The 26,999-nt window shown below is 35.4% G+C and overlaps 2 protein-coding genes across 5 annotated transcripts in view; one reads left to right on the top strand and one right to left on the bottom strand.

The window, feature by feature from the left end:
- Positions 1-16,985, bottom strand: part of DCDC1 (doublecortin domain containing 1) — a 498,476-nt gene extending 481,491 nt beyond the window's left edge. The window contains exon 1 of the mRNA XM_064365537.1: positions 16,974-16,985. The gene's annotated coding sequence lies outside the window, so the exon portion shown is untranslated. The remainder of the gene's footprint in view (positions 1-16,973) is intronic.
- A 324-nt stretch (positions 16,986-17,309) lies between these two features.
- Positions 17,310-26,999, top strand: part of DNAJC24 (DnaJ heat shock protein family (Hsp40) member C24) — a 76,540-nt gene continuing 66,850 nt past the window's right edge. For all 4 annotated transcript variants that reach the window (XM_012452270.3, XM_012452271.2, XM_012452269.3 and 1 more), the window contains exons 1-2: positions 17,310-17,386; positions 18,156-18,299. In XM_012452270.3, the coding sequence (XP_012307693.1) occupies positions 18,189-18,299 (111 nt within the window). In that variant the 5' untranslated portion in view covers positions 17,310-17,386; positions 18,156-18,188. The remainder of the gene's footprint in view (positions 17,387-18,155; positions 18,300-26,999) is intronic.

Genomic DNA, 26,999 nt, shown 5'->3' with positions numbered 1-26,999 from the left:
ATTGTTCTCCCAACTGGTTGAATTTTCATTATAATGAATGTAAACACAATTTTAATTAACTTGTCTTATTAAAAACAAATTGAATGATTATAACTGAAGTTATCATAGAAATGCTCATATTAAGATTAAAAAAAGTGTATTTAAAAAATCTGTTCTTGGAATTAGCAATCATAATTTTTTTTGTTTTTAGTATTTAATCTATGATTTTTCAGATATATTTTTTTAAACAAAGGTGTGGCCATATTAAATATACAGTTCATATACAAGGCTGTTTCAGAGGCTGAGGCAGGAGGACTGCTTGACCCCAAGGTTGTTTAGGAGGCTGAGGCAGGAGGATTCCTATGTTGCTAAGCAACATAGCAAGACCCAGTCTCCAAAAAAATAAAATGAAATACATACAGCTGGGATCACTGAATGAGAATATTCCTGTGTTACTAAACATTCATTGAGAACATGATTTTTTATTACCTATTTAATATCCTAGTTAGTGGCTTCAAATGCTTCTTATTGTAATTAAAGCTATGATTCTTGTATATATACCTTTGACCACACCACTGAATTGTTCTTTGACTCTAGAAGTTAAATCCCTGGATCAAAATACATGCACATTTTTAAGGCTGTCATGTACCTCCAAAATGAATTACTTTTTGATAATGAATCAATTTCTAAAATTACCAGAAGTATTATATGAAAGTCTATCTAACAGCACCTATTAGTGGAGCAAAATATCATTTCTTAATTTTGCCAATTTTAGAAAAATGTTATGACTGGTAGTGAACATTTAATTTTTAAATTTTAATTATCCATTGTTAAAAATTCTATCAATACTCAAGTAGGAATATCAAGGGATCATCAGTGGGATTTTATAAATTAAAAATTATTTTAGTTCTACTTAGGAAAACATTTAATTAAGAGAAGAAATTCCTAAAATATAGAATATGCATGTTAAGCTCCTAGATATTTTAACAATAGCTAAGTTCAAAATATCTAATTAGCCCAGTGTCCCCTTTCCCATATACTTATGAGAACATATCCAATTATCTTGAAAAAGGCAATTAAAATTACTATTAATAATCTTGATACTAAGACATGTTATAATTCATTTGATAATTACATTTCCCACAAAGATACTGTCAACATAAACTGTGAAACTGTAGATCTATCCTGTTTACAAGTATCAGAAACGATATGCTCATTGTTCTGTTGTACTTAAATGCTGCATTGCAGTTTTTCTTAACAGGTAATATGTGACATGAAACATGTCTGATTTTATGCTTCATAATTTCCATTCTGTTGTTTAACACTTAAAAAATTATATTTATGTATCACACGTCAGAAAATGATTTAAATAAAGTAAGAAAAGTAATAGCAACCATGCCTTTCATTTCAAATGCAAAATAGAAATCTTTTGTTCCTAGATGTTAAAAATCACCTTTAATCAGAAATGCAAATATTTATATTTTTTAATTTATATAGCCAGTATTAAATATTTGGTTGAATTGTTTATGTTTTATATTTTCAGAAATTTATTATGAATCAAAATATTAAGTCATAAAAACTGGAAACATCAAAAAACTGCATTTCAAGATTGACTCATGAATTTCAAAAATTCATTATTTCTATTCATTATTCTGATTTTTTTATAAGAAGGAAAAGAAAAGAATAAATGTAATTATTTTAATTTTAAAAGCACTACAGGAAAAGGTATTAATTTAAGCCAGACTGAAGTTTACAATATTTATTGCTATTTTTCTCCAAAAATATGCATTAGAATAAATATTTTTCTAAATACTAAATTAAATACAATGCATCGTTCTGGCATATTTATTTCTTTGAAAAGGTGTTCTGAATTTTAGACAACATAAATACTAGGCACTGTGGTGGTTGCCATAGTAACAAATAAATAGGAGCATAAAAATACATGCAATTTTTCAAATGTATCCACTTTTTTTCATAAATATGCATATGTTATAGGTAAAAGATTATTCAACTCTTGCTTTAACTCTCCTTTTAGGGGGAGATACATGTAAATCTATAGAAATAGAAGATTATCATGTAGCAATGGAGCAGGCTCAAAAAAGTTTTTAAATATTATGTGGGAAATCTTAAGGTCTTTTAATGTACATTTTCCAAAATGAAGGCAGGAAAAAAACTTCTTTTACTCTATCTTACTTTAATGGACAGTGTTCTTTAGGTAAGGGTAAAGCTCATAAACTTCTTTTTCTCCCAAGCATGAAATTTCCTTTTGTTTTGCATAAGTTTATTATTCATATGCATAAATGCAGCACATCACCTTGGAAAGCTGAAAGCCCTGTTGATCCCAAAGAAGCAGAAGTTGTTTAATGCTCATCCAGGAACTACTACTTGAATAAACGATCTTCTCTTTTTCCACTCCCCTAATTAAAACACAGTCTTCCTATTTACAGGTATCTGAAGTAACATGGTACTTACAAAGTCTTCTGAATTTTACACTTATAGTTTAAAGGGCTGCAGAGGGAAGCAATTCCACAAGCCATCATGTGAAATTTGTTATCTATTAAAAGGTACTGGTAAGCCAACCACAACAGAACAGAAAAGTTGCTCAACTATTATTGAGAAACAAATCCTTCAAACCTGATTACAAAAATTTGGACCGCTAATTTGCTTCAGCAACAATTACTATGTAATGTTCTCCTGAGGTGAAATTTAAAACTTTGTAAAGATCACCATCTAAGCAGAGTGCCAAAGGTAAAGTAACAAAAACAGTGCTCTAGGGCTCATCTTATGCTCACTCTATAAAGAAACCATGTGCTGTCATGGCTAAGGACTGACTAGTCTACCAGAGGAAAAACAATGAGAAACATCCTTATCATGTGTATGCACAATACTATTTACTTTTATGGAAGAGAAATCATTTATTTATTTAAATAATGATATACAATAATTATCATTATGTTTTTACTAAACAAGTTCAACATAATTCAACATGAACATAATAAAAACATGATAGAAAAAGGCACTGCCCTCAGTGAGCTCATACTGAGATACTGTAGCAACATAAGAACTTTCAACTATTGTTTTAAACTTTCAACATAACAACTTCATAATTTGACTAGTCAAGACATTCCAAATATTAAGAAAGTATGACTTAATTTCCTATCTAAAATGTACAGCTCAATCTCAAAACAAAGATAACAGCTTTTGAGTTAACTTGAGAGTTCACCTAATAATAACATGAAAATAAATCTCTGGAGTCTAAATTCACATAACTACATTCTGCTACCTTTAGTATTCTAAAACAAATACTCAGAATCTGGGATGACCCAAAAATGAAAGAGAAAAGATTATGCATCCCTCTAGGAGTAAGGAAGAAATTGTCTCATCCTTATTGCCATTAGGCATTTAGATTAGGTCAGGTTTAACTCAGATTACAGTTTTCATTTTGCCAGTTGGGAGATACAATTAGAATGACTATTTTATTCACATTGCATTCCCTGACATAAAGGTCTCTGTTTACTGTCTCTTTTTTTATACACTATAACACATGTACAAGTGTGTGCATACACACACAAACACACATTCATATGTACTTACAAACATATATGCTTAATATATTGTTTCTTTGACAATACACATAATTTCCATTTTGAATTTTCCAACTTCAGTAAATTTGACTTGCAAACCAAGGCGATGACCACCTCTTTACAATTTTCACAATCTCAACAAGGTCTTCTAGGTTCAGCTGGAAGCAACATAAATGAGAACCTAATACTTTGTGAAATTCTTCATACAAGTTGGTGCAAAGCATGACCTTTTTCTATACCTGAGCTATCTAGCAGCATAACCTGAAGCAGCCTGCCACAAATAGGACATTTCTTTGGAATCTAATACTTTATCTTAAATATTCAAAAAGTGAAATATCCAATTTACTTGATAAACTATTGGTTAATTTTAATATAAAATGGTTCCAACAGATGGTTTCTATTTGATAATAAACCACATCGAGAAAATAAACACAAAGCATTTATTACCCACAATATTGGTGACAGTGCCTAAATAATGTGGTCCACTATCTTCAGTGTTCTTTAGAGTGCAGAAACATCTAGAAATTGATGATTTTCACAAAACCAACTGTTGGTTACAGCTTTAGATAATATTTTCTTAAATGCCTTATTCTTAAAGATAATTTATAGCTTCAAGTCTGATGTTCGATATTTACTTAAAATTATTTGATTATAATGCCAACACCCACTCATCAGCAATGCTAAACTTCGAAGCATAAACAGAGTAAGCACAGTGAAGTATCCAACCACTTTTGATTATTGGATAGTAGCAAGAAAATTCTTCAGTTTACAGAGTCTAGTATAAATAGAAATGTCCATGACTGAAGGTTATGGAATTAGATAATCAGTCTCTAAGAAGTACATTGTAAGCTTTTTTTTTCCCTTGAAGGGATAATTAGTTCAAACTTTAAGAAGTCCAAAAGTAAAATATGAGTAAAGGGCTGAGCATGGTGGCTCACGCTTGTAATCCCAGCACTTCGGGAGGCTGAGGTGAGCAGATCACGAGGTCAAGAGATTGAGACCATCCTGGCCAACATGGTGAAAATCTGTCTCTACTAAAAATACAAAAATTAGATGGGCATGGTGGTGTGTACCTATAATCCCAGCTACTCAGGAGGCTGAGGTAGGAGAATCGCTTGAACCTGGAAGGCAGAGGTTGCAGTGAGCCGAGATCACGCCACTGTACTCTAGCCTGGTGACAGAGTGAGGCTGTGTCTCAAAATATGAGTCAAATATTTATGATTGTCAACACAGAATAGGTCACATGGATGTGACTGCTACAAAAGGAAAGAATATCTTTTTATTCTCTTCTCTCCCACTCTTTTTAACTAAATCTCTCTGCTTTCACCATCTCAAAATGATGAAAAGATGTCATTGGAGACTGGAAAAGGGAAAACCTATCCATTTTTAAATCAAGGGGGAAATTATTTTGGTAATTAGACAGCTTAGTTTAACTGGAGACATGAATATAATATCAGAAGAGCCAAATATGCCAGATGAACTTTCTATGATAGAATGACAGGTCACATCAAGCAAGAAGTGAACAGTGTAATCTATTTCAATGTCGTAAACCTTTTTATTCCCTTCTCCAATTCAGTAGGATAGGAAAAAATGATTTAGGAAAAAAGGAATTTTAAAATTGACTTCAACACTCAACCAGTAGCTACTTACATATCTCTCTTTTAAGGATCTGTTTCAGAATAAAGTCAGCTTTTTTATTGATGACTGATAGTAAGGAATCTTGGCCTACTTTACATTTTGGCCCCATCACATCAGATCTCTGAGAGCTGTGAAATTTTAAAGCAGGTATTTCCTTTTCTTTTTTTGTTTTTCTCTCAACGTTTGACCTTTTCTTCCCTGTAGAGCTCTTAAACGACTTGTTAATTCAACTAAGTGGTGTTACTGAGACAGCAGTGCAACACCACTACAAATATAAACTCAAATTAGGTAGAAATTTTGAGAGGAAACAAGGAAGCACTTTGTGAATGAATTGAAAGGATTTTCTATGGCTAGAGAGGGTAATCATTATTAGAGTGGTGCTTAAAATATAAGTGCTGGGAAAAACACTTGAAACTTGCCAAGTGTGAAGGATAGCTGTTATTTGGTTAGAGGAGAAATAATGTAAAGATCAAGTGTGTGGCATCGAGGGATGAACCCACTTTTCATGAAGAGAAATCTGTCTCATGAGACAAGCTGGCTGACTACATGAGAGGTCTGGAAACATGACTATGCTGGAAAGAGGTCTCTCACTGGGGAAAGGAAGTCAAACATTTGGCTTGTATTAGAGAATCAGGCAAGAGCCAATAGTATGTTGAACTGAGCTGCCTATGAACCAGGAGAATTGTTGTTCTTCATGTAATTGACATACCTATTTTCCCAGTCTCTGTTACCATTTAAACATTTAAAATAATAATTTAGATATCTTAGAAAAAGTTTGGTTACTGAGTTATTGTTTGATCTTAACTTTTTTTTTTTTTTTTTTTAAGTCAGAGTCTCGCTCTGTTGCTCAGGTTGGAGAGCAGTGGAATGATCTCTGCTCACTGCAACCTCTGCCTCCTAGGTTCAAGCAATTCTCCAGCCTTAGCCTCCCGAGTAGCTGGGATTACTGGCACCCACCACCACGCCTGGCTAATGTTTTGTATTTTTAGTAGAGACAGGGTTTCACCATGTTGACCAGGCCAGTCTTGAGCTCCTGACCTCAACTAATCTGTCTGCCTCCACCTCCCAAAGTGCTGGGATTACTGGTGTGAACCATCACACCTGGCTGATGATCTTCACTTTCTTTCTAAGCCACCATACCAGGGAAAAATCAATCAGGGATGCTCCCAGGCTAGAAAGGGAAGAGTGCCCCAAGGCATTATTTGTACCTTTACACCCAGAAAGACATAGGAATTAGTAACTAAGTAACTACCCCCAATTGCTCTTCTCTCAGCTCTCTCAACACGAGTCACACTCGTTTCTTCCCCTCTTACCTTAGAACATTCCAGAATGTGTAGGGGAGCTACCTACCACATAAACAAGCTATGCCAGATAGAAGGGACTTTATTTTGTAACTAAAAAAAAAGGGGGGGGGGATTATTTATATTTACCAAGCCAAGACTCTAACAAATAATTTATTTAAGTTAATAACTGAAGAAAATATAGCTAAAGAGAATGGCCCTGTAGCTTCAGGAAACATCAAAGTAGTGCACTGTAATGCAAAGACCACTGGGACTAGGTCATGGAGTTCTGAAGTTCTGGTGCTAGTTTGAGGCCAGACCTGTGGTAAATCCTAAACTCTTTTCTGTACATTTTCCCTGCCTGTTTAAAAAATGGGGATGTGAGATACTGATAAAAGGGAGAAACTCCAAAGTTCTCTGTCTCTAAAATTTTAGTCATTTAATAGAAGAGCTTTTACATATAAAAGCTAAGGTGGTATCACAGAAAATGCCACAGATCTGGACTCAACTGACTTGGGTTTGAATTTTTGCCTCTGTCCCTTTTCAGTCTCATTGCTTTATGTGTATGATAATAGTATCTGCCTTACCTACCTCACAGGACTGTTACAAGGATCAAATGAAAACATACACAATATGTAAAAGTGCTTATTAATTATAAAAGCTCCTATTTTTGTATTTAGGTCTGTCTCCTGAATTGTCCAAGAAACAATGTCTAGACATGGTAGAAAGTATTCCAGAGACTTTTTGCTATCAGAGAAGATGTAGTTATTTACAATTTACAACTTCTGATTGTTTGCTTCCTCAGCTACTGGTTTGTTAACAATGCCACAGTTGGACAACCCAGCTTTCTATTAATACATACTGAGGTATGGAGATCTGTTCCCCGTCATAGGAAAAATATGTAAGTTTTCCAAACCAATTCCTCTAAAGAAAGAAGTGGAGACTTTGGCCAAAAGTCAAGCACAGTATTCCCCCTCTGCTTATCTGCAAGGGCTATGATCCAAGACCCCCAGTGGATGCCTGAAAGTGTATAAAGTACAGTATTAGACCCTATATATAGTATGTTTTTTCCTATCATATATATGATAAAGTTTAACTTACAAATTAGGCACAGTAAGAGATTAGCAGCAAAGAACTAATAATAAAATAGAACATTTATAAGAATATACTGTAATAAAGTTATGTGTCTGTGTTCTCTCTCTGTCTCAAAATATCTCGTTTTACAGTACTTACCTATTTTTGGACTGTAGTTAACCATGGTTAACTAAAACCACTGATAAGGGGAAACTACTGTAGCTATGTTGGTTAGTGGTATGTTAGAAGTGTAAAGAGAAGCAAAGGATCATTGGTTGGGCTGTAGAAAGGATCTACTTAAAAGTCTAAACTAATACTAAGGTAAGGAATACCATCAGAAAAGAGTTGAGGGGATTTGGAATCACCATTCTGATTCCATAAGGTGTATGTTAGTTGGACCTACTCTATAGATAAAGGAGGTCCCTGTGATGCAAAACCTTGGGAGGTCATCAGATATGGAGAGTAATTAATACATTTGGAAATCTTACCCACTACAAAGATTATTAAATAGGGCTACCAAATGCTAGAGACGGAATGCTTTTTACTGATAATTTGCTTTTATATTACAATACCTAACTTTTCCCTCAGTAAATATGAAATTAATTTTAGATGGTTCTCAACTTTCCAAAACACAAAAAGTTCATCTGTAAAGGCCTAACACTTTTACTTTAAGTATATATAAAATGCAAACACACACAATTGAAAATAAAATAAAAAGAATGGTTTCAAAGCAGCATGTAAAAATCCGTTTTATTGATTTATAATCATATAATCTTCTTCATAAATAAATATCCATAAAGATGGATCCAAGAAGGCATGCAACTGCAGGGTATGGAATTTCATAGACCAAACCAGAGCAAAAAGGTCCAAAGGGAGGACTTGATACACAGCCTCATTAGCTCAAAGAAATTCAACTCAACTCATTACATATCAATTACCAACTAATACCTACCTTTAGAGAGACAGTAACATATAAACTAACTTACGTTAGTAAAGTTGAACCAAATATATTTCTAATCTTTTTTTTTAAGACAAGAGGCTTGCTCTGTCACCCAGCTGGAGTACAGTGGCACTATCTCAGCCCACTACAACCACTGCCTCCAAGGTTCAAGAGATTCTCCTGCCTCAGCCTCCTGAGTAACTGGGACTACAGGCCTGCGTTACCATGCCCAACTAATTTTTGTATTTTTAGTAGATACAGGGTTTCACCATGTTGACCAGGCTGGTCTTGAACTCCTGATCTCGAGTGATCCACCTGCCTCACCCTCCCAAAGTGCTGAGATTACAGGTGTGAGCCACTGCACCCAGCCTGTAATCATTTAAAGTGCTCTAGGTTTGTTAATTCTTACTGTATCTAGTTCCTTGACCAGCACTTGCTCCAAATCCAAGGCAGGAAACAAGTAACAACAGCACTTGCATCCTGATGACAATCTTAGCCTCATCCACTACCTGAGGGAAGAAACTGGAAAAACAGGATATATTGTGGGCTAAGATCAAAAGAACTGTTACAGAGGACCTAGAAATATCTCATTCTACATTTGGCTACACTTCCTTACCACTTCTTTTGCAGGATTACCTGACTTTAACCAAAGACTAACTTATGACCTATTTCTAAGAGTATCTTTCTCTATACTGAAATTTCTGAATATTATTATATATATAAAATATATAAATCAACAAAATTCACACATTTTTTAAGATCCTAAATTTAAATACATATAGGTTCATTGTACTATGGAATAATCTTTCCTTTTCTTGTATTCAAATAAGAAAACTTCAGTTGCGGCTGGGCTCAGTGGCTCATGCCTGTAATCCTAGCACTTTGGGAGGCCTAGGTGGGTGGATCAAAAGGTCAGAAGTTTGAGACCAGACTGGCAAATATGGTTAAACCCCGTCTCTACTAAAAATACAAAAGTTAGCCCGGCGTGGTGGGGGGTGCCTATAGTACCATCTACTCAGGAGGCTGAGGCAGGAGAATTGCTTGAACCTGGGAAGCAGAGGTTGCAGTGAGCTGAGACCATCTTGGCGACAGAGCGAGATTCCGTCTCAAAAAGAAAAAAAGAAAGAAAACTTCAGTTGCCCCAAATATAATAGAATTTAAAAATAGTTAATAGTGATAGAGGAATATTCATAGAGACTAACATTGCAGACTAGGATTTATACTATAAAGATTTTAAAAAAATATTAGTCTTTCAAATTAATATATCTGACTGCCTTTCTCTAATGCTCCTGCTTCACCTGCAGCACATCAGACAAGGTAATAATTTATGATAATCATATGAAAATATACAATTAATATTCACCACCTCTCATTCCTCATCACTTTAGATGATCAGTAATGCAGAGTGAAAATGCTGTCAGATTTCTAATTGCTTTGTAATGGGCTTGAAACAGGGAAATCATTAAAGGCAAACAATCTGTCATTTGTCTGTTACTTTAACTATCTATCACACCAAAAAACTCATTAAAGAAATTGCTAATGAGCTACAACAGACTAGATTCATGGTGCTTCTATAGCAGATTAAAAAGTAATACCAAGAATTGCTTAAAGTATTTTAAAAATATGATATTTTTGTGAAATTCGTCAGAAAACATCTATTCTTCAGTATATTTTTTAAGATATGTGGTTTCATTATTTTGGCATTTAATCCATCATTGCAGAAATCCCTTTAGCATACAAGACTTGTTTTTCTCGGTCTCTAAATAATTAAACTGAAAGGTTTCAAGAAGCTGAAATGCTAAATGTGTTTATTACTAGTAAACTGACATAAGTAATAAAAAATAGACTATAGTAACTCTAATGCTAAGTGAAGAATGTATTTTAAAATGTGATTTTTACTCTCATATCTCTTGTGGATTTAAACTGGTGAATTTGCAATGTTTTATTCATCTTAAATAATGCTATCATCATACAAAAATTATATTTGACGACTGAATTTGAGCATAATAATATTAAACTGTGTGTAACAACATTAACTATTTTGAAATCTTTGAAAATATACACCAACACTAAAATGTTTCATAATTTTACTTCATATAATTTTAGGGGAGGAAATAAATCATTTCATTAAGTGAGCACACAAAATTTCATGTCTTTATGAATTCTACCTTTCCATATGACATACTTAGCACTTAAAAACCTATAATAATAACACTAATCTGATTTTAAAAGTCATTGCCTTATATTTTTGAAAAATATTCAAGTAACAAAGATAACAACGATACCAATTATGTTTTCCATTGCTAATGATGAATGAAGTCATGAGTTTAGTTTCCTATAACAAAAGATGAGGCTCATTAATAAAGCCAAACTTCTATATATGTTGACCTATTCATATCTATTAGAATTCACACAAATTAAAAAACCTGAATGCAATAGCATGCTTAGCCAGGAGCCACAGTTAATATACACTAGTGAATTCCACACTAACTTCAAAAGGTTCCATAACACCCTGGAAACATCTTCATTATACTCTCTAATTGACTTAAACAGACTTCAAATCAACTGTTTAACACATTTTAACCCACAAATTAACACCCCTTGATCATTCAGATTAACCTTTCTTCCCTGAGTCAATTACAAGCCAAAAATAAACTTTTCAAAAAAAAATTCAGTATTAAAAAAATAAAGTAGAGAAAGTAGCATGCTTTAAAAAACAATATAGCCAGTCCCTGACTTAGGATGGTTTGACTAACAATTTTTCAACTTTACATGGTGTGTGTTCTACTAATACATGTTCAGTAGAAACCATACTTTGAATTTTGAATTTTGATCTTTTCCCAGGCTAGTGATGTAGTAAAATAATCCTTCATGATGCTGGGCAGTGGCAGGGAGCAGCAGCTGCCAGTTAGCCATGCAATCTCTGAGGGTAAACAACCAATACTCTATGGAATACTGTGTGCTAGATGATTTTACCCAACTGTAGGCTAAAGTAAGTGTTCTGAGCACAATTAAAGTAGGCTAGCTTAAGCTATGATGTTCAGTAGGTTAGGTGTATTAAGGCAGTAATAGTATTTTCAGCCTAAAAAGCGCTTATCAGACATAACCCCGTCACATGTCAAGGAGCATCTGTACATAAATGTATATCCCCACGTGACTGGAAGAGATCACCACAAACTTCAGGGTAATTTGAAAGTGCACAGAAAAACCAGAGTAGTCATAAGAGAAAAGGGTAAAGAAGTGAATGGGGGAAAAACAACCTGGTATTTGTATGATTATTAAAGATAAACAGAAGATTGATTACAGACAATATCTTTAATAGACTCATGGAATGATTAAAACATCAGATATGCAAACAGGAAAACAGGACCAAACATCCTAGATAAGATAAAGACCTATAAGAGATCTGAAAAAAGTTAGAAAGAACTGATGCATAATGCTAAAAAACAAGAAAAACACAGTAACAAGTGTGGTTCCACAAAAAAGTATTTAACTCTTCCTATTTCTCTCCTGCTTAGTCCACTGCCTTGCACAAACTCAACGAAAGTTCATCGATGATGACTATTGTTGAAATGGCAAAGGAGAGAACAGACTGAGTTAAGGCAACCAACAAAGGGAAAAATGCAAAAATGAAAACCATTTCTAAAAGATGAGCTAGGATTGTTCATTAGAGCTGATTCTCAATACTAGCTAAAGCTTTATGCTAATCTACAAAAAAAAGAAGACAGGAAGCTTTTTCATTCTAGTCATTCACCTCTCCATTCCTTCAAAACACTATTTAAAACTTAGCACTTTATACATCTTCTTGGATTAGCTTCATCTTGATTCAAGGATTTCAATCATTCAAGTAATCTATTCTACATATTGGTGTATCTGCAAGTTATTAATTAATCCCACAGCACCTGGTATTTCCTCTGGTATAGCACTTCCTATACTTATTTCAGTTCCTGTTTAAATGTCTGTTTACCCAGATAAACTAAGCTTTTGAGATGACTACAGTCAACTTTGTTTTGTGTCTCTTGCAACTAACAAGAGTGTAGGGTACTTAAGAGACGCTCAACAAATATTTGCTGATTGAATGAATAGGTGAATGAAGGCTGTATATATATATCATCTAGCTAATTCTTGGTGGTTTTTCTATTTCCCAGTAGATTCTAAGTTGCTCTAGAGGGAATCATTCAATTTCAGAACATAACCATAATGTGCCATAGTACTTAAATACAGCTTAGTTCACTGGTATAAAAATCCTAAAATTCAGAAATAAAAATCAAGGAAATGAAGGAATTGGCAATGGAACTACCAAAAGAGCCAAGTAAATATAATCCTAGGATAGGAAATAATTAGCAGAATTACACTTAAAAAAAAAAATATATATATATATATATATAAATTAAACTAAATATATATATATAAATTAAACTAAATATATATATATATATATATATTTTTTTTTTTTCAAGTATTATCCAGCAATGAGAAGCACAGTTGACTAATAAGAAATAAAATGAAGAATCTGTGAATGTCTGGTGGACATTAGCTTATGGGCAGGCATGTACTAAAGTGATAGATTTAATAACAGATGTCATTTTTTGCTATCACCATGACAAAAGATCTTAAACTCCTGATACATCTATCTATATCTATAGTACTTGATCAATCATCTTGGAATCAAATATTTAATGTATGCCTACCTTGGTTATGTCAGATACTGATGACACAAATTAAAGTTTTATCTATACTTTTAATTTATCCTGAAGTCCAACCAAATGTATATTTCAACAAATATTTCAGTTTGATTTTATTTTTCCAATTTAATTGTGTCTTGCTTTCATTTCCTCTCTTTGGAAATTCCTAAAACATTGTTATGAATGTCTAATATTCTAATATATCAAAACTGATCAACAAATATTATTAATTAATAACAACAACAATAGCTAACCTTTACTGAGTACTTACTACCTTTAGGCACAACTATCTCATTTAATTCTCACAACAAATATATAAGGGAAATAATATTTACTCCCATATTAGAGGAAGAAACCAAAACACAAAGATGAATTAAATTCATATAGCCAGTAAGAGGAAAAGCCTGTATTAAACATATATATTCTGACCCTAGAGTTCATGCTCTTAACCATGATACTAACATAGTTTATGTTTCTGCTATATTAGTTGTACATAAAATGCATAAATTGCCTTCTGAAAATAAGATACTGAGAAACAAACCTATTAAAGCTATGTATCATTAGAACTTCAGAGAAAGAGGCAAGATAGCTGGTTCTTAGTGTCTCTGAAGAGAGGTGTTCTTGCTCTCAGAAAGTTTGCAACCCAACTGGGGAATCAGAATACAGTCTAAGGAAAACAATATACTGTGATATACAAAGGACTTGCTATGAAAGTTGAGAGGCGGTAGTAATTTCAAAGTACCAGGCCATCATAAAAGGCTTGATGGAAGAGATAGGCCTTAAAGGAGGAATTAGTCTGATAGGAGGAAGAAAAGAATTAGGGTGTTATAAGTAAGGAGAACCATTTGAACAAAATGATTGATGAAACACTGTTACTAAAACACTAGGAGTTCCATCTAGGTCTTGCTGCTTGGCACCCAGAAAGCCAATCACTGAGACAATGATTATTGCCAAAGAAGAAGGCTTTAATCAGATGCTGCAGCCTAGGAAATGGGACATCAGTGTCAAATTCATCTCCCTCACTGACTAAAATTAGGGGTTTATATAGCAAGGAAGAAATGTTAACTATGTATGAGAAAACATGAACTAGGGAGGGGTAAAGAAGCAATAATGAGGAATGAAGAGTCTGGCATCTCATTGTCTAGATGCAGTAAGCTGGTTTCAGTTCTTTGATGCTTTTTGAGAGGTCTGGGCATCCTTTCTTGAGGAAAGAACTCAGATAAAAATGAACCAAATGTGGCTGGGTGCAATGGCACATGACTGTAATCTCAGCACTTTGGTAGGCTGAGACAGGCAGATCACTTGAGCTCAGGAGTTCCAGACCAGCCTGGCCAACATGGTGAAACTCCATCTCTACAAAAAAAATACAAACATTAGCCAGGCATGGTGGCACACACCTGTAGTCCCAACTACTTGGGAAGCTGACTTAGCAGATGGCTTGAGCCTGGGAGGTAGAGGCTGCAATGAGCTGAGATTGTGCCACTGCACTCCAGACTGGATATCAGGGCAAGAGCCTGTCTCAAACAAACAAACAAACAAACAAAAAGATAAAACAAATGCAAGTTTCAAGCTTTCAGACAGGAAGTATCCATTTCTATGTTTATTTAAAACAAAACAAAACAAAAACCCTATTTATGGGACTATTGGGTTGGTTTCAGTACCATTAAAAGATCCAATTGTTTGAATGTTTCATGTATGGAGATAATAGGTGAGGCTGGAAAAGCAAAGATCATATTGAAGAGGAAACTTGAATGTCCGGTTAAGGAGTTAGGACTTTATTCTCTAGACCTGCCCTGCTTGATACAGTAGCCACTAGTCATATGTGGCTACTGAGCATTTGAAATGTGGCTAGTTCAAACTGAGGTGTCTTCCAGCACAGTACACACCAGCTTTTGAAGACTTAGTAGGAGAAAAAAATGTAAAGTATCTCCTTAATAATTTTTATATTGATGAATTTTAAAGTAATATTCTGGATATACTGGATTAAATAAAATATATTGTTAAAATTAATTTTACCTGTTTCTTATGTGTCTAATGTGACTACCAAAAAATTTAAAATCACATAGGTAGCTTGCTCTTGTGGCTTACATTATTTTTCTATTGGAAATTACTACTCTAGAAAATGAAAAATGAAGGAAGATTAATGATCAGAAATTTATGTAAAAATTGTTTTAAGTTTATTTTGGTACAAACAGATAGATAGACAGAGTATAAGACAATTGGTCTCATTCAGTAAGCCAATGGCAAGAAAAGAAAAAAAAAAAGGCTGTAGTGAAGAAGTGGGACTGTTATAGTTTTAACGACATTTAAGAGACAGAACAACTAAATGGAAAGTGTAAATTGTATCTGGATTCTGAGTCAAGCAAACCAACCAGAAAAATACATTTTGATTTAACTGTGGAAATGTAAATAAGGTCTAGATATTGCATGACAGTCAAATAATGACATTATGGAGATAAAAATCTGGTACATTTTAGGGATGCAAACTAAAGTATGTAGAGATGAAATGACAAAATATTTGGGATTGCTGGGGAAAATATCTATTTCTTATTTCCAAACCCCAATAAATAAATGAGGTAAAACAATAAACTAACTGAATAGTAAATCAAAATAAAGTGCTTTTGCTGGAAGAAAAGAAAAAAAAGAAAAAAACCAGAGCATATCTACCTATACAGGGAAGACCCAAGCAAGCAGTGGATAGAGGGGAATTTGAGGGCTACAGATGTTCAAGGGGGCATCATTCTGACAGTACTGTTTAGGAAAGCATTCACGACACCACTTAATTCCATTGCTTCAAGTATTTCCATAAAGCAACACAAGAAAGTATGATGGAGTCAGGACTAAAACCAGATGCTCTTTGTATGTGTTTAAACATGACAAAATCCTGTGGAGAACCTAATCTATACTTTCATCTTTAGATTTTTAAACTTGCTTGTTTCATTCAGTTATTCTTTATAGTTCATAACATCATTAAGTAATTGATCATATTAAATTATTTTATTTATTCTGCTTAACTTTATCTTAACTGCTTCTTAAACTCAGATTGGTAGGAGAAGGATAAAAAAGAAGGAAAGCAAAATCTAAGCAGTTAACAACAAAACCACTTTAACATCTCCAAGTGAAATTTATGTCATGCTGGCCAAAAATAAGATGTAGTTTTCATCGCCAGGTACAATGCAAGGAAGAGGTGTTAATGTAAACAGCACAAAGAAGAAGTAATAAAAGGAAACACAGGAATCAAGAAAGGGAGAAGAGAGGAGTGAACACCACCACCAGCAGCAGCAGCAGCAGCAACAACAAACCCCAACAGTGCCTATTTGTAGTGGCCCCCAACTGCTTCAAAGAAGAGCAGTTCATTCTGCTTTTTTCTGTAAAGTTGAAAGAGAGCATAGCTGCCCTGGGAATGGGTAGACTTGCTGAGTCCTTGTTCTGCTGCTAGCTGTTTGGCCTTAAACCTTAATTTTTTTCCTCATCTATAAAATGGGAATAATAGCACCTGCCTTACTTTTCTCACTGGGTTGAAGTGAAAGAGAAGTGAAAGCAAACGTGAAAGAGTTTTGGAACGTTTTTTATGTTGTAAGTTGGTTGCTAAGATCTAAAAGAAATATTAATAATTACATCGACTATCTTTTGGAGAAAAAAAATTAAACCGACCCCATCCTCCGCAAATCTAGCCCTACCCGGCATAGGTTTTAATTCTCTTAATTTTCGAATGTGAACATTGTAAAGGAACTGTAGGGCCGAGGGTGGCATCAGATCTCTTCATCCTTCTCACATTTTTGCCCCCGCATACCTCTCAAAGTTCAAGCACCAACCGAAACGATTGAGAGTAGCTCAGGGTAGGGTAAACGGAGGACGCTTTGAAGAACGGAGGGAAAGCCTGGGCGAGGGAGGGTGCTCTCTCAGGAGGAGGAGAGAAGCGACAGTCACGGAGCCAGGACAAGAGAGACTTAGAGCGAAACATCTTTCTTCAACGCTCGGGAACTTACTTCTAGTAAACGCCTCTCCATAGAAGCGGTGACTAGTTACCATAGCGACCGCGTCACAGCGGGTGGGAGCGTCGCTTCTGAGTGGTGCCACGGCCACAACTGCTCGGCTAGAAACGCTAACACGTCGGAGGAGTGACTTCCGGCGGAAGAAGAAACCAGTTCCGAGTTCTGGCCGACCACAGGCAAGGAGTGGGCAGCAGCGCCTGTGTGAGCTTAGGTAGGTTTGATCTTCCATAAAGCGCGGAGAGGGTGCCCGCCAATGGCTGGATGGGTAAAGCCGACGGTGAATGGAGATGATTCCCAAGTCCCGAGCTTGAGGAGGCCCCGGCTGCCTTGTTAAGTGTATATAGCTGTGGGAAGAGGTTGCCTGATTTCTGGGGCTCCTGGTAGGGTCTCTGCTCGAGTGTGGGAAGACTGGGGCATCCTCGCAAGGAGAGTTTTACTCTCCATTAACAGGGGTCTCTTGTTCTCTGCCGGCCGGTGCTGACGTTACTTCGCATATCATGCTCTCCAGGCAATCTGGAGGAAAAGCAAACGAGAAACATTCAGAAGGAATGCCCCCAAATTCATTTTAATTCTTTGGTGTTTTGTTTTATTTTTTTATTCGTTCATTTTGTAAATATTCATTAAGCTCCTTCAGCGTGTTTAGTGAGTGCTTGTGTGCCAGCTTTACCATAAGACTAGCAGAAATACCTTAAAGGTTGATACACCATCTGGTTCATTATCAAATTCTTTTTTTTAGATGCTGTTGTATATTCATTAATTAATGTATAAATCGTGAAATACCTAAAACGTTTTCCATACTTGTCGGTACACTTATACATGGAATTATTGGGGCGTTTTACATGAAAATATATGCTTCTTCAGGTTTGCATTATAATCATGATTTACTCAGCTGAATATTAAAGAACTTACAAAAGCAGTACTTAATTTTTTCTTAGATACATGGCAGACTGTAATGAATTGTCATTAATATTTCAATTCAGCTGATCTGAGAAGGCCCACTTCTGATTCCATGAATGATGGCGGTTGAGGAGATGCCCATAAAGGATTGGTACAGCATCCTCGGGGCAGACCCATCTGCAAATGTGTCAGACCTAAAACAAAAGTATCAAAAACTCATATTAATGGTAAGTCTTTTATTTCAGATTTTAAATCATGAGGGGGAAAAAATCAATTTTTATATGAAACCACCAATTTAGGTTTCAAAAAAATGTAGGATACCAGTGGCAGGAATCCAAGTATTAATTTGATTTAATTGCATGTTTCAGTAATATTGCAGAAAAACTTGATTTGAGGTAGGAAAGCATGATGGTTAGGAGAAGGAGATCTGAGCCAAGATCTAACTCAAGGCTGCTTGAGTTAGAATCCTGAATCCATCTCTATCTGTGAGAATGTGGGCAGGTTACTTTTTCTTGTATGTACCCAGGAAGAATTAAATGAAATAATCCATGTAAAATATTTAGAAGTGTTGTTACATAATATACAACAGTAGCCACTAGCCACATGTGGCTGTTGAGCACCTGAAATGTAGCTACTGTGACTTGAGATGGACCGTCAGGGTAAAATATACATTAAATTTTAAAGACAGCATTTAAAAAAGAGTTAAAACAATCTAACAGTTTTTAATGTTTATGTTGGTTAAAGTTCACTGGTTTTATTTTTCCTCTACTATGTCCATCTGCTGATAAACTTATTAAAAGAATTCTTGATCTCTTATCTAATTTTCATATCTAGCATTTCTACTGGCTTTTTTTTTAAAGTTTCCATCTCTTTCCCGTCTTTTTACACATATTGTCCACTGTGTCTACTATATGTTTTAATAAACTTCTCACAGTTACAGTTCCTGTCTGATAATTCTTTGCAGTTAATAATTGAACAGTTTTTATGTGGATTATATGTTGAAATGATAATATTTGGGATTACTGGCTATTTTGTTTTATGTACATAATATGCATGCATGTATTTGCACATATTACAGTTTGTTTCTCTTGGATTTTACTTTTTTAACATTGTATATGTAGCCTGCATTTATAGCTTACATTATATTTCTATTGGGTAATGCTTATTTAGGCCATTTATACACTAATTATCAGTTGACTCAGTTTTTTTAAATGAATTGTAGTATTTGTAAATATATAATATCTTTCTGAACTTTTCTTTCATTTTTTCAATCTATATTGTGATGCTTCTTAACCCAATGTCTGTAATTCTATACTGAAGTCCAGTTTACTCAGTTTATAAAAAGAGTAAAGAACCGTTATTTATAAAGATTTTGTAGCCTTTTTAGTTTATACCAATTACATCAGTGATGTTTTGCCAAAACTGTTAATGTTCATTGTTAGAGACATTAGCTGCTTCATCATCAGGAATGTACTAATATTCTTGTTTTAGGTAGTATGTTGAACTAAATGACCTTAAGTTACCTTTTTCCTCAGAATTTTTAAAATTTCTGTCAGCAAAATCAACTTTACTGAAAAATATCCTAGTATTAAATCATTTTTGTACTTCAGTCCATTGGGAGATGAGGCTGGAAAAGTAGACTGGATCTGGATCATGCAGGTTCTTGTAGGCCATGTTGGCCTTTAATTGGCCAATGAGAAGCAGTCTACACATAATGTGTAGCATCTGTCAAACACAAAAGTGGATAAACCAATTTACATATGCACTAACAATGTATCAGAGAGTTCTGGTTGCTCTACATCTTTGCAATATATTTGATGCTATTAGTCTCTTTCATTTTGGCTATTGGAGTTTTCACAGTTTGGCCACCATTGACATTTTGGGCAGGATAATTATTTGTTATTTGGGCTGTCCTGTGCTTTTTAAGATGTGTGGCAGGATCCTAGATGCTAGTAACAACGAAAAATGTCTCCTGGGTGTCAAAATTGCCACCTTTCATGAGAATCACTGGACTACTCTACAGTGTCTGTAGTAATACCCCATTGTGGGATTGTTGCTTTTTTAAAATTTCTCTGATGACTAATGATGTTGAGCCCTTTTTAATGTGATAATTGGACATTTGTATAATTTTCTTTCATGAAGTATATTTAAATATATATATATATTCTTGATTCTGTGTATATGTTGTGAATATTTTCTCCTAGTCTGTGATTTACCAGGTCATTTTCTTAATGGTGTCTTTTGATGCACAGAGTTTTTTGTTTTGACAAAATATAATTTATCAAATGTGTGTTTTATACTTAATGCTTTCTGTCTTCGCTAAAGTTATGAGAATGTTCTTCGATGTTTTCTTCTAGAAGTGGTTGTTTGCTTTTACCTTTAGACTTATGATTTCTGTGTATAGCATGAGATCTGAAGTCATGTTTTTATTTTTCCTCAGTATGGATATTCAGTTGTTCCAGCATCATTTGTTGAAAACGTTTTTCTCCATTGGACTGTCTTTGCAATATGAGTCTATTACTGGACTCTATTCTGTTTTATATATTTGTTTATTCTTTTACTAATATCTCCATCTTGATTACTGTAGATTTATAGTCAAAGTCATTGTAAAGTTAGTACTCTAATATTATCCTTCTTTCCCAGTTTATTTTAGTTATCCTACTTTGATTATATTTGCATGGAAATTTTAGAATCAGCTTGTAAATGTCTACCCAAAAAATCTTGCTTGAGTTTTAAACTGAGATTGCATTAATATATATCCACTCTGGTAGAATGGGCATCTTAATAATATTGAGTCTTTGAATCCATGAACATATATCCTTCTCCTTACTTAAGCCATCTTTCATTTCTGTCATCAATATTTTATAATTTTCAGTGTAGAGGTCTTACATATCTTTTTTTGAATTCATTTCTAGTTATTTGTTTTTGGTTCCATTGTAAATGGTATTTTGAAAAATATTTCATTTTTCAGTTGTTGATTAATAGTATATTAAATTATAGCTTATTTTTATATACTGGTCTTGTATCCTACAATCTAGGTAAATTTGCCTTTTAATTTTTATAGCTATTTTTGTCGATTTCTTAGAATTTTCTTCCAGTACAATTGTCATTTGCAAATAATGAGAGCGTTAATTCTGTCTTATCAATCTGTATGTCTTTTAGTTCCTTTTCTTGCCTTAATGCACTAGCTGGTTGCTTCTATTAAAATGTTCAGTTGAAGTGTTAAGAGCAGATATCCTTGCCTTGTTCCTGATTTTAGGAGGAAAACCTTCAATATTTTACCAGTAAGTATACTGTTAGCTGTATGTTTTTAAAAATGCCCTTTATCAGCTTGGGGAAATTATTTTAATTAATACTTTGTTAAGAGTTTTTATAATAAATAGGTATTTAAAATTGTTAGATCCTTTTTTTTTGCATTTATTGAATTTTACATTTATTGATTTTCCTAATTTAATTTGTTAATGTGGTGAATTACATAGATTTTTCTTAAGCCTACTTCTCATTCCAAGGATAAACAAACTTCACTTGTCATGAGGCATTATTATATTTATATATTGTGGGATTCTAGTTGCTATTATTTTGTTAAGGATTATTATGTTTAAGTTCATGCTGTATATTTGTAATTTTCTTTTCTTGTAATGTTTATGTCTAAATTTATTATCATAGTTATGCTAGCCCTATAAAATGAGTTGTGATTTCATTTTCTTTCTTTTCTGAAAGAGTTTGTATAAGACTGCTATTTTTTTTCTTAGTTAAGTGATTAATAGAATTTACTAGGGAAGTCATCTGGGCTTGGAGGTTTCTTTTTTTTTTCTTGAGACAGTCTTTCTCTTGTTGCCCAGGCTGGAGTGCAATGGCACAGTCTTGGCTCACTGCCACCTCCACCTCCCAGATTCAAGCAATTCTCCTGCCTTAGACTCCCAAGTAGCTGGGATTACAGGTGCTTACCACCATGCCCAACTAATTTTTTGTACTTTTAGTAGAGACAGGATTTCACCATGTTGGCTAGGCTGGTGTTGAACTCGTGACCTCAGGTGATCCACCTGCCTTGGCCTCCTAATGTGCTGAGATTACAGGAGTGAGCTACCAGACTTGGCCAGAGGTTTCTTTGTGGGACATTTTGTAGTTATTTATTTATTTAAAGATAAAGTGCTTTTAACCTGTCTGTATACTATATTTGAAGTATGTGTTCTTGTGTATAGCTCATAATTGAGACAAGAAACATTCCAATCTGTCAGTCTCTGTCTTTTTTTGGGAAGTATTTAGTTCATTTACATTTAATGCAGTTATTAACAATGCTTGGATTTAAATGTGTTCTTTCTTTCTCTCTTTTCTTCCTTCCTTTCTTCCTCCTTACTTCTTTCCTTCATTCCTTTCATATTTGTCCTGTCTGCTCTTTGTCCCTCTGTTCTTCCTATCATCTTTTGGGTGCATCAAGTATTTTAGTATTTCATTTTATTTCCTCTGTTGAATTTTTGGCTATACCTTTTTTGTGTTTTTTAGTGATTGTTCTAGTGATTACAATATCCATCTTTAAGTTATCACACTTTACTTTCAAAATACATCTTATTACTTCACAGCTTAAGAAAGTTACAACAGTATTCTTCCAATTATTTTCCTCTTTCTCTTTTGTTTTCAGATATATTTTACCTCTATATATGCTATCAACACTATAGTATAATTATGATTTTAAGTATTTCTGCTCTGTTCTTTTAAATAAATTTTGTGTGTTTATGTGTTTATATCATTTTTGCCCTTTCTGATGTTTTTGTCTGGTATTATTTTCCCTTGGCCTATGATATATTTTGCCTGTTTTCTTTTTTTTGAGATGGGGGGCCTCACCTTGTTGCCCAGGCTGCAGTGCAGTAGCACAATCTCAGCTTACTGCAACCTCCGCCTCCTAGGTTCAAGTGATTCTCCTGCCTCAGCCTCTCAAGAAGGTGGGATTACAGGGTGTGCCACCATGCCTGGCTAATTTTTGTATTTTTAGTAGAGACAGGGTTTCACCATGTTGGCCAAGCTGGGGTCAAACTCCTGCCTTCAAGTGATCTGCTCACCTTGGCCTCCCAAAGTGCTGGGATCACAAGTGTGAGCCACCATGCCCAGCCCTGCCAAGACCAGCTCGGTTGAAGAAACCCCAACTCAGGCAGCACTGAAGGAATTAAGAAACAGACACAGAGGTAAGAGTGCAAAGTGGAAGTATCAGAGGGCTAACAGCCTTCCCAGCTGAGAGCCTCAGGGGCTAAGAAGCCTTCAGAGCTGAGAGCCTTGAGTAGATTCTGACCCACACATTTATTCTCTCTAAACAGGTGATTATTAACGACCAGGTGTTCTGTGTTTTCTCATAGAACAAAAATAAACCAAGCAGGCAGCTAGTGCCTGCATAACACTGATCAAAGACAGACTAGAAAGTATTCTCCATGAGGGAGCCACAGGGGCAGAGTCACATATCCCATGCTTAAAGAATTGTTTTAACTGGTATATGATATACATATACAGTTTTGCTACTTTAAAATGTTCCAAGTAGTTTTCCACTTGGGGTGCTGGTTCAGTTTTCCTTGCCGTCGTTCTTAGCAAATGATATAATTTATCATACATGTTAGGACTTGTCCCACATAGCCCTTTCTTTTTGAAAGCTATTCTCTATTTTTATTAGTTAGAGGTTTCTAGATTGAAAGGTTTTTTGTTTTTTTTTTTTTTTTTTGAGATGGAGTTTCGCTCTTGTTACCCAGGCTGGAGTGCAATGGCGCAATCTCGGCTCACCGCACCCTCTGCCTCCTGGGTTCAGGCAATTCTTCCTGCCTCAGCCTCCTGAGTAGCTGGAATTACAGGCACGCGCCACCATGCCCAGCTAATTCTTTATATTTTTAGTAGAGACGGGGTTTCACCATGTTGACCAGGATGGTCTCGATCTCTTGACCTTGTGATCCACCCGCCTCGGCCTCCCAAAGTGCTGGGATTACAGGCGTGAGCCACCGTGCCCGGCTTTTTTTTTCTTTAAAAGTACCAGTATTGTTTCCTCTCTTCTCCTTTTGGGTTTCTAATTATATGTGTATTTGATTGTCTCATGGCTAGTGAATGCTCTGTTTTTTTATCTAGTCTTTTTTTTTTCTAGTCTTTCTTTTTTTTCCCATTTGTGTTTCAGTTTGCATAATTTCTATTTAATTGTGGTAAAGTTCACTGGTTTTATTTTTCCTCTACTGTGTCCATCTGTTGATAAACTTCTTAAAGGAAGTCTTGATTTCTTGTCTAATTTTCGTATCTTACATTTCTACTGTCTTTTTTAACGATAGCTTCCATCTATTTCCCATCTTTTTACATGTATTGTCTACTGTTTCCACAGGGTCCTTGGTTTTTTTTTTTTTTTTTTTTTTTTTGAGACAGAGTTTCGCTCTTGTTACCCAGGCTGGAGTGCAATGGCGCGATCTCGGCTCACTGCAACCTCCGCCTCCTGGGTTCAGGCAATTCTCCTGCCTCAGCCTCCTGAGTAGCTGCGATTACAGGCACGCGCCACCATGCCCAGCTAATTTTTTGTATTAGTAGAGACGGGGTTTCACCATGTTGACCAGGATGGTCTCGATCTCTTGACCTCGTGATCCACCCGCCTTGGCCTCCCAAAGTGCTGGGATTACAGGCTTGAGCCACTGCCCTCGGCCTCACAGGGTCCTTTAATAAACTTATCACAGTTAAGTTTTGCCTTATTTATTGAATTTTCATTTTAGGGAAGTCTGTTATATTTTAGAAATATAGTATCTTTTTAAGATTAGTAAAGTTTTCTCCTTTTTGCTCTTTTAAGGTCCTTTCTTTTTCCACTTTTGCTTCTTCCTCCTTCCCTCACCCCCTCTCTTTTATTATAGAGGTGCTTTTCATATATCTGGTGGTCTTTGGTTGTCTGTTCCTATTTTAGAATGAAATATTACAAGCAGATTTGGAAATTCACGTACATGACTGGGGCTTTCATCAAGCAATTGCTGTCATTTTGTTGGATAACCTTAAATGTCAGCATCTGAATCCATTTCCCAGAGAAGAATTCTCAAATCTCCTGCCTGGGAGATTTGGTGGGAACTTGGGCTCCCACTGTTCTGTATGTCCATGCTTTTGTTGTTGCTGTTTGTTTGTTTTTAATGTACTGCTGTGACCTAGTCATCAGCGCCATGCCTCATGTTCCTGAATCCAGAACATCTCTGGTCTTTCTCTCACAAGGTAGACCTGTAGCTTTCTGCTGTGGATGCCTGGCTTTATAGTGAGGAAGAGAGATGGAGGTCTAACCATTTCTTTAGTCTTACCAGTCTTTCTCTTTTTTCGTTTTGCCCCTCAACCCCATTCTCAAAGGTACTTAATGCTTTCCATTCCCCAGTTTCTCCGGCCTCTGTGAATGAACTCACTTCTTTCTCTCTTTCACTTTAGATTTAGGTTTCAGTTTTTGCAGATACACTGAATTTGTTATCATTTATTGATGGATTTTATATCCCTTCAAATGTTGACATTTTTCACCTGTTTTTTATCTTCTCTCCTGTTTGTTCTTACACATTTCCCTCCTGTTTGTTCTTACACATTTATGCTTTTTTAAAAAATTATTATTTCTTTGCTGTTATTAGTAATGAATTTTGGGAGGGATAACAGTGTGAGCTAGTTGCTGTGGCTCACGCTTGTAATCTTAACTACTCAGGAGGCTGAAGCAGGAGGATTGCTTGAGCCCAGGAGTTCAAGGCTGTAGAGGGATATGATTGGGTCACTGCGCTCCAGCCTGGGCAACAGAGCAAGATCCTATCTCTAATCAATTTGCCATTTAATGGAAGCCCTGAACTATTTTCCTTTTAGAGGCCAGGTACCCTTCTGTAGCCATATGCCTTTGCATTTGCACTCTGCCCATCCACTGCCTCACCTGATTCTCACTCATTGTTTCAAAATGATCTTAGTTGTAATCTTGCCTCCCTAGCTCCCTGCCATGCCTCTCTTCGTTGTGGTTACCCTCCCCTACTTGTAGTGCATTTCATGGTATTTCTCTAGGACAGGGGCGGTATAGCTGTTAGATAAGGAGAATGAGGGTAGGTGGACTGTGATAAAAGGTTGGATTTTTTTTTCCCATGCTTTTATTTTACAAGATGAGAGAGACTTGAACATGTTTACTTTGGGAAAAGCTTGGGATTGAAGTTATAGGAGAGATTGAATAATTAACAAAGGCAGAAGGGGATGGGATCTTAATCCTAGGTAGAAGGGTAGAAGGATTAGCTTTAGTTAAGAGACAGGAGGGACCTGTCTTCATTGTTACAGGGAGAAAGGAAGAAAAGATGGTTGCAATAGCCAGTTTGCTTGTAGGTTTGGTAGCAGAAAGTTTATGAGCTCTCATTTGGTATCTTTTTTTAATTCTCTGTAAAGTAGAAGACAGTTATCTGTTGAAGAGGGCGAGAGATGAAGTGAAGCAGCAAATTACAGGAGACAGAATTTCAACTAGCATTATTCTGGGAAGACTTCATGTAGGTAGCTATGTATACTATGGCAGCAAGAAGTCTCACCTAACAACCTGGCAGCAGGCAACAAGAGACAATAAATCTGATATGGTTTGGCTGTGTCTCCACCCAAATCTCATCTAGAATTGTAGCTCCCGTAGTTCTCATGTGTTATGGGAGGGACCTGGTGGGAGATAATTGAATCATGTGGGGGGGTTCCCCCATACTGTTCTCCTTATGGTAGTGAATAAGTCTCACAAGATCTGATGGTTTTATAAGGGGTTACCTGTTTCACTTGGTTCTCATTCTCTCTTGCCTACTGCCAGGATTGTAAGGCCTCCCCAGCCATGTGGAACTATGAATCTATTAAACCTCTTTTTCTTTATAAATTGTCCAGTCCCTGGTATATCTTTATCAGCAGTGTGAAAATGGATTAATACACCCTCTCATAGCATTTTGCCCTTCTTTAGCCTGAGT

Source organism: Aotus nancymaae, unplaced genomic scaffold, assembly GCF_030222135.1.
Source record: "Aotus nancymaae isolate 86718 unplaced genomic scaffold, 86718_ANA_hifiasm-v0.15.2.pri h1tg000059l, whole genome shotgun sequence".
Taxonomy (NCBI): domain Eukaryota; kingdom Metazoa; phylum Chordata; class Mammalia; order Primates; family Aotidae; genus Aotus; species Aotus nancymaae.
Note: the sequence above shows the minus strand (reverse complement) of the source record. Positions and strands in the feature narration are given on the sequence as shown.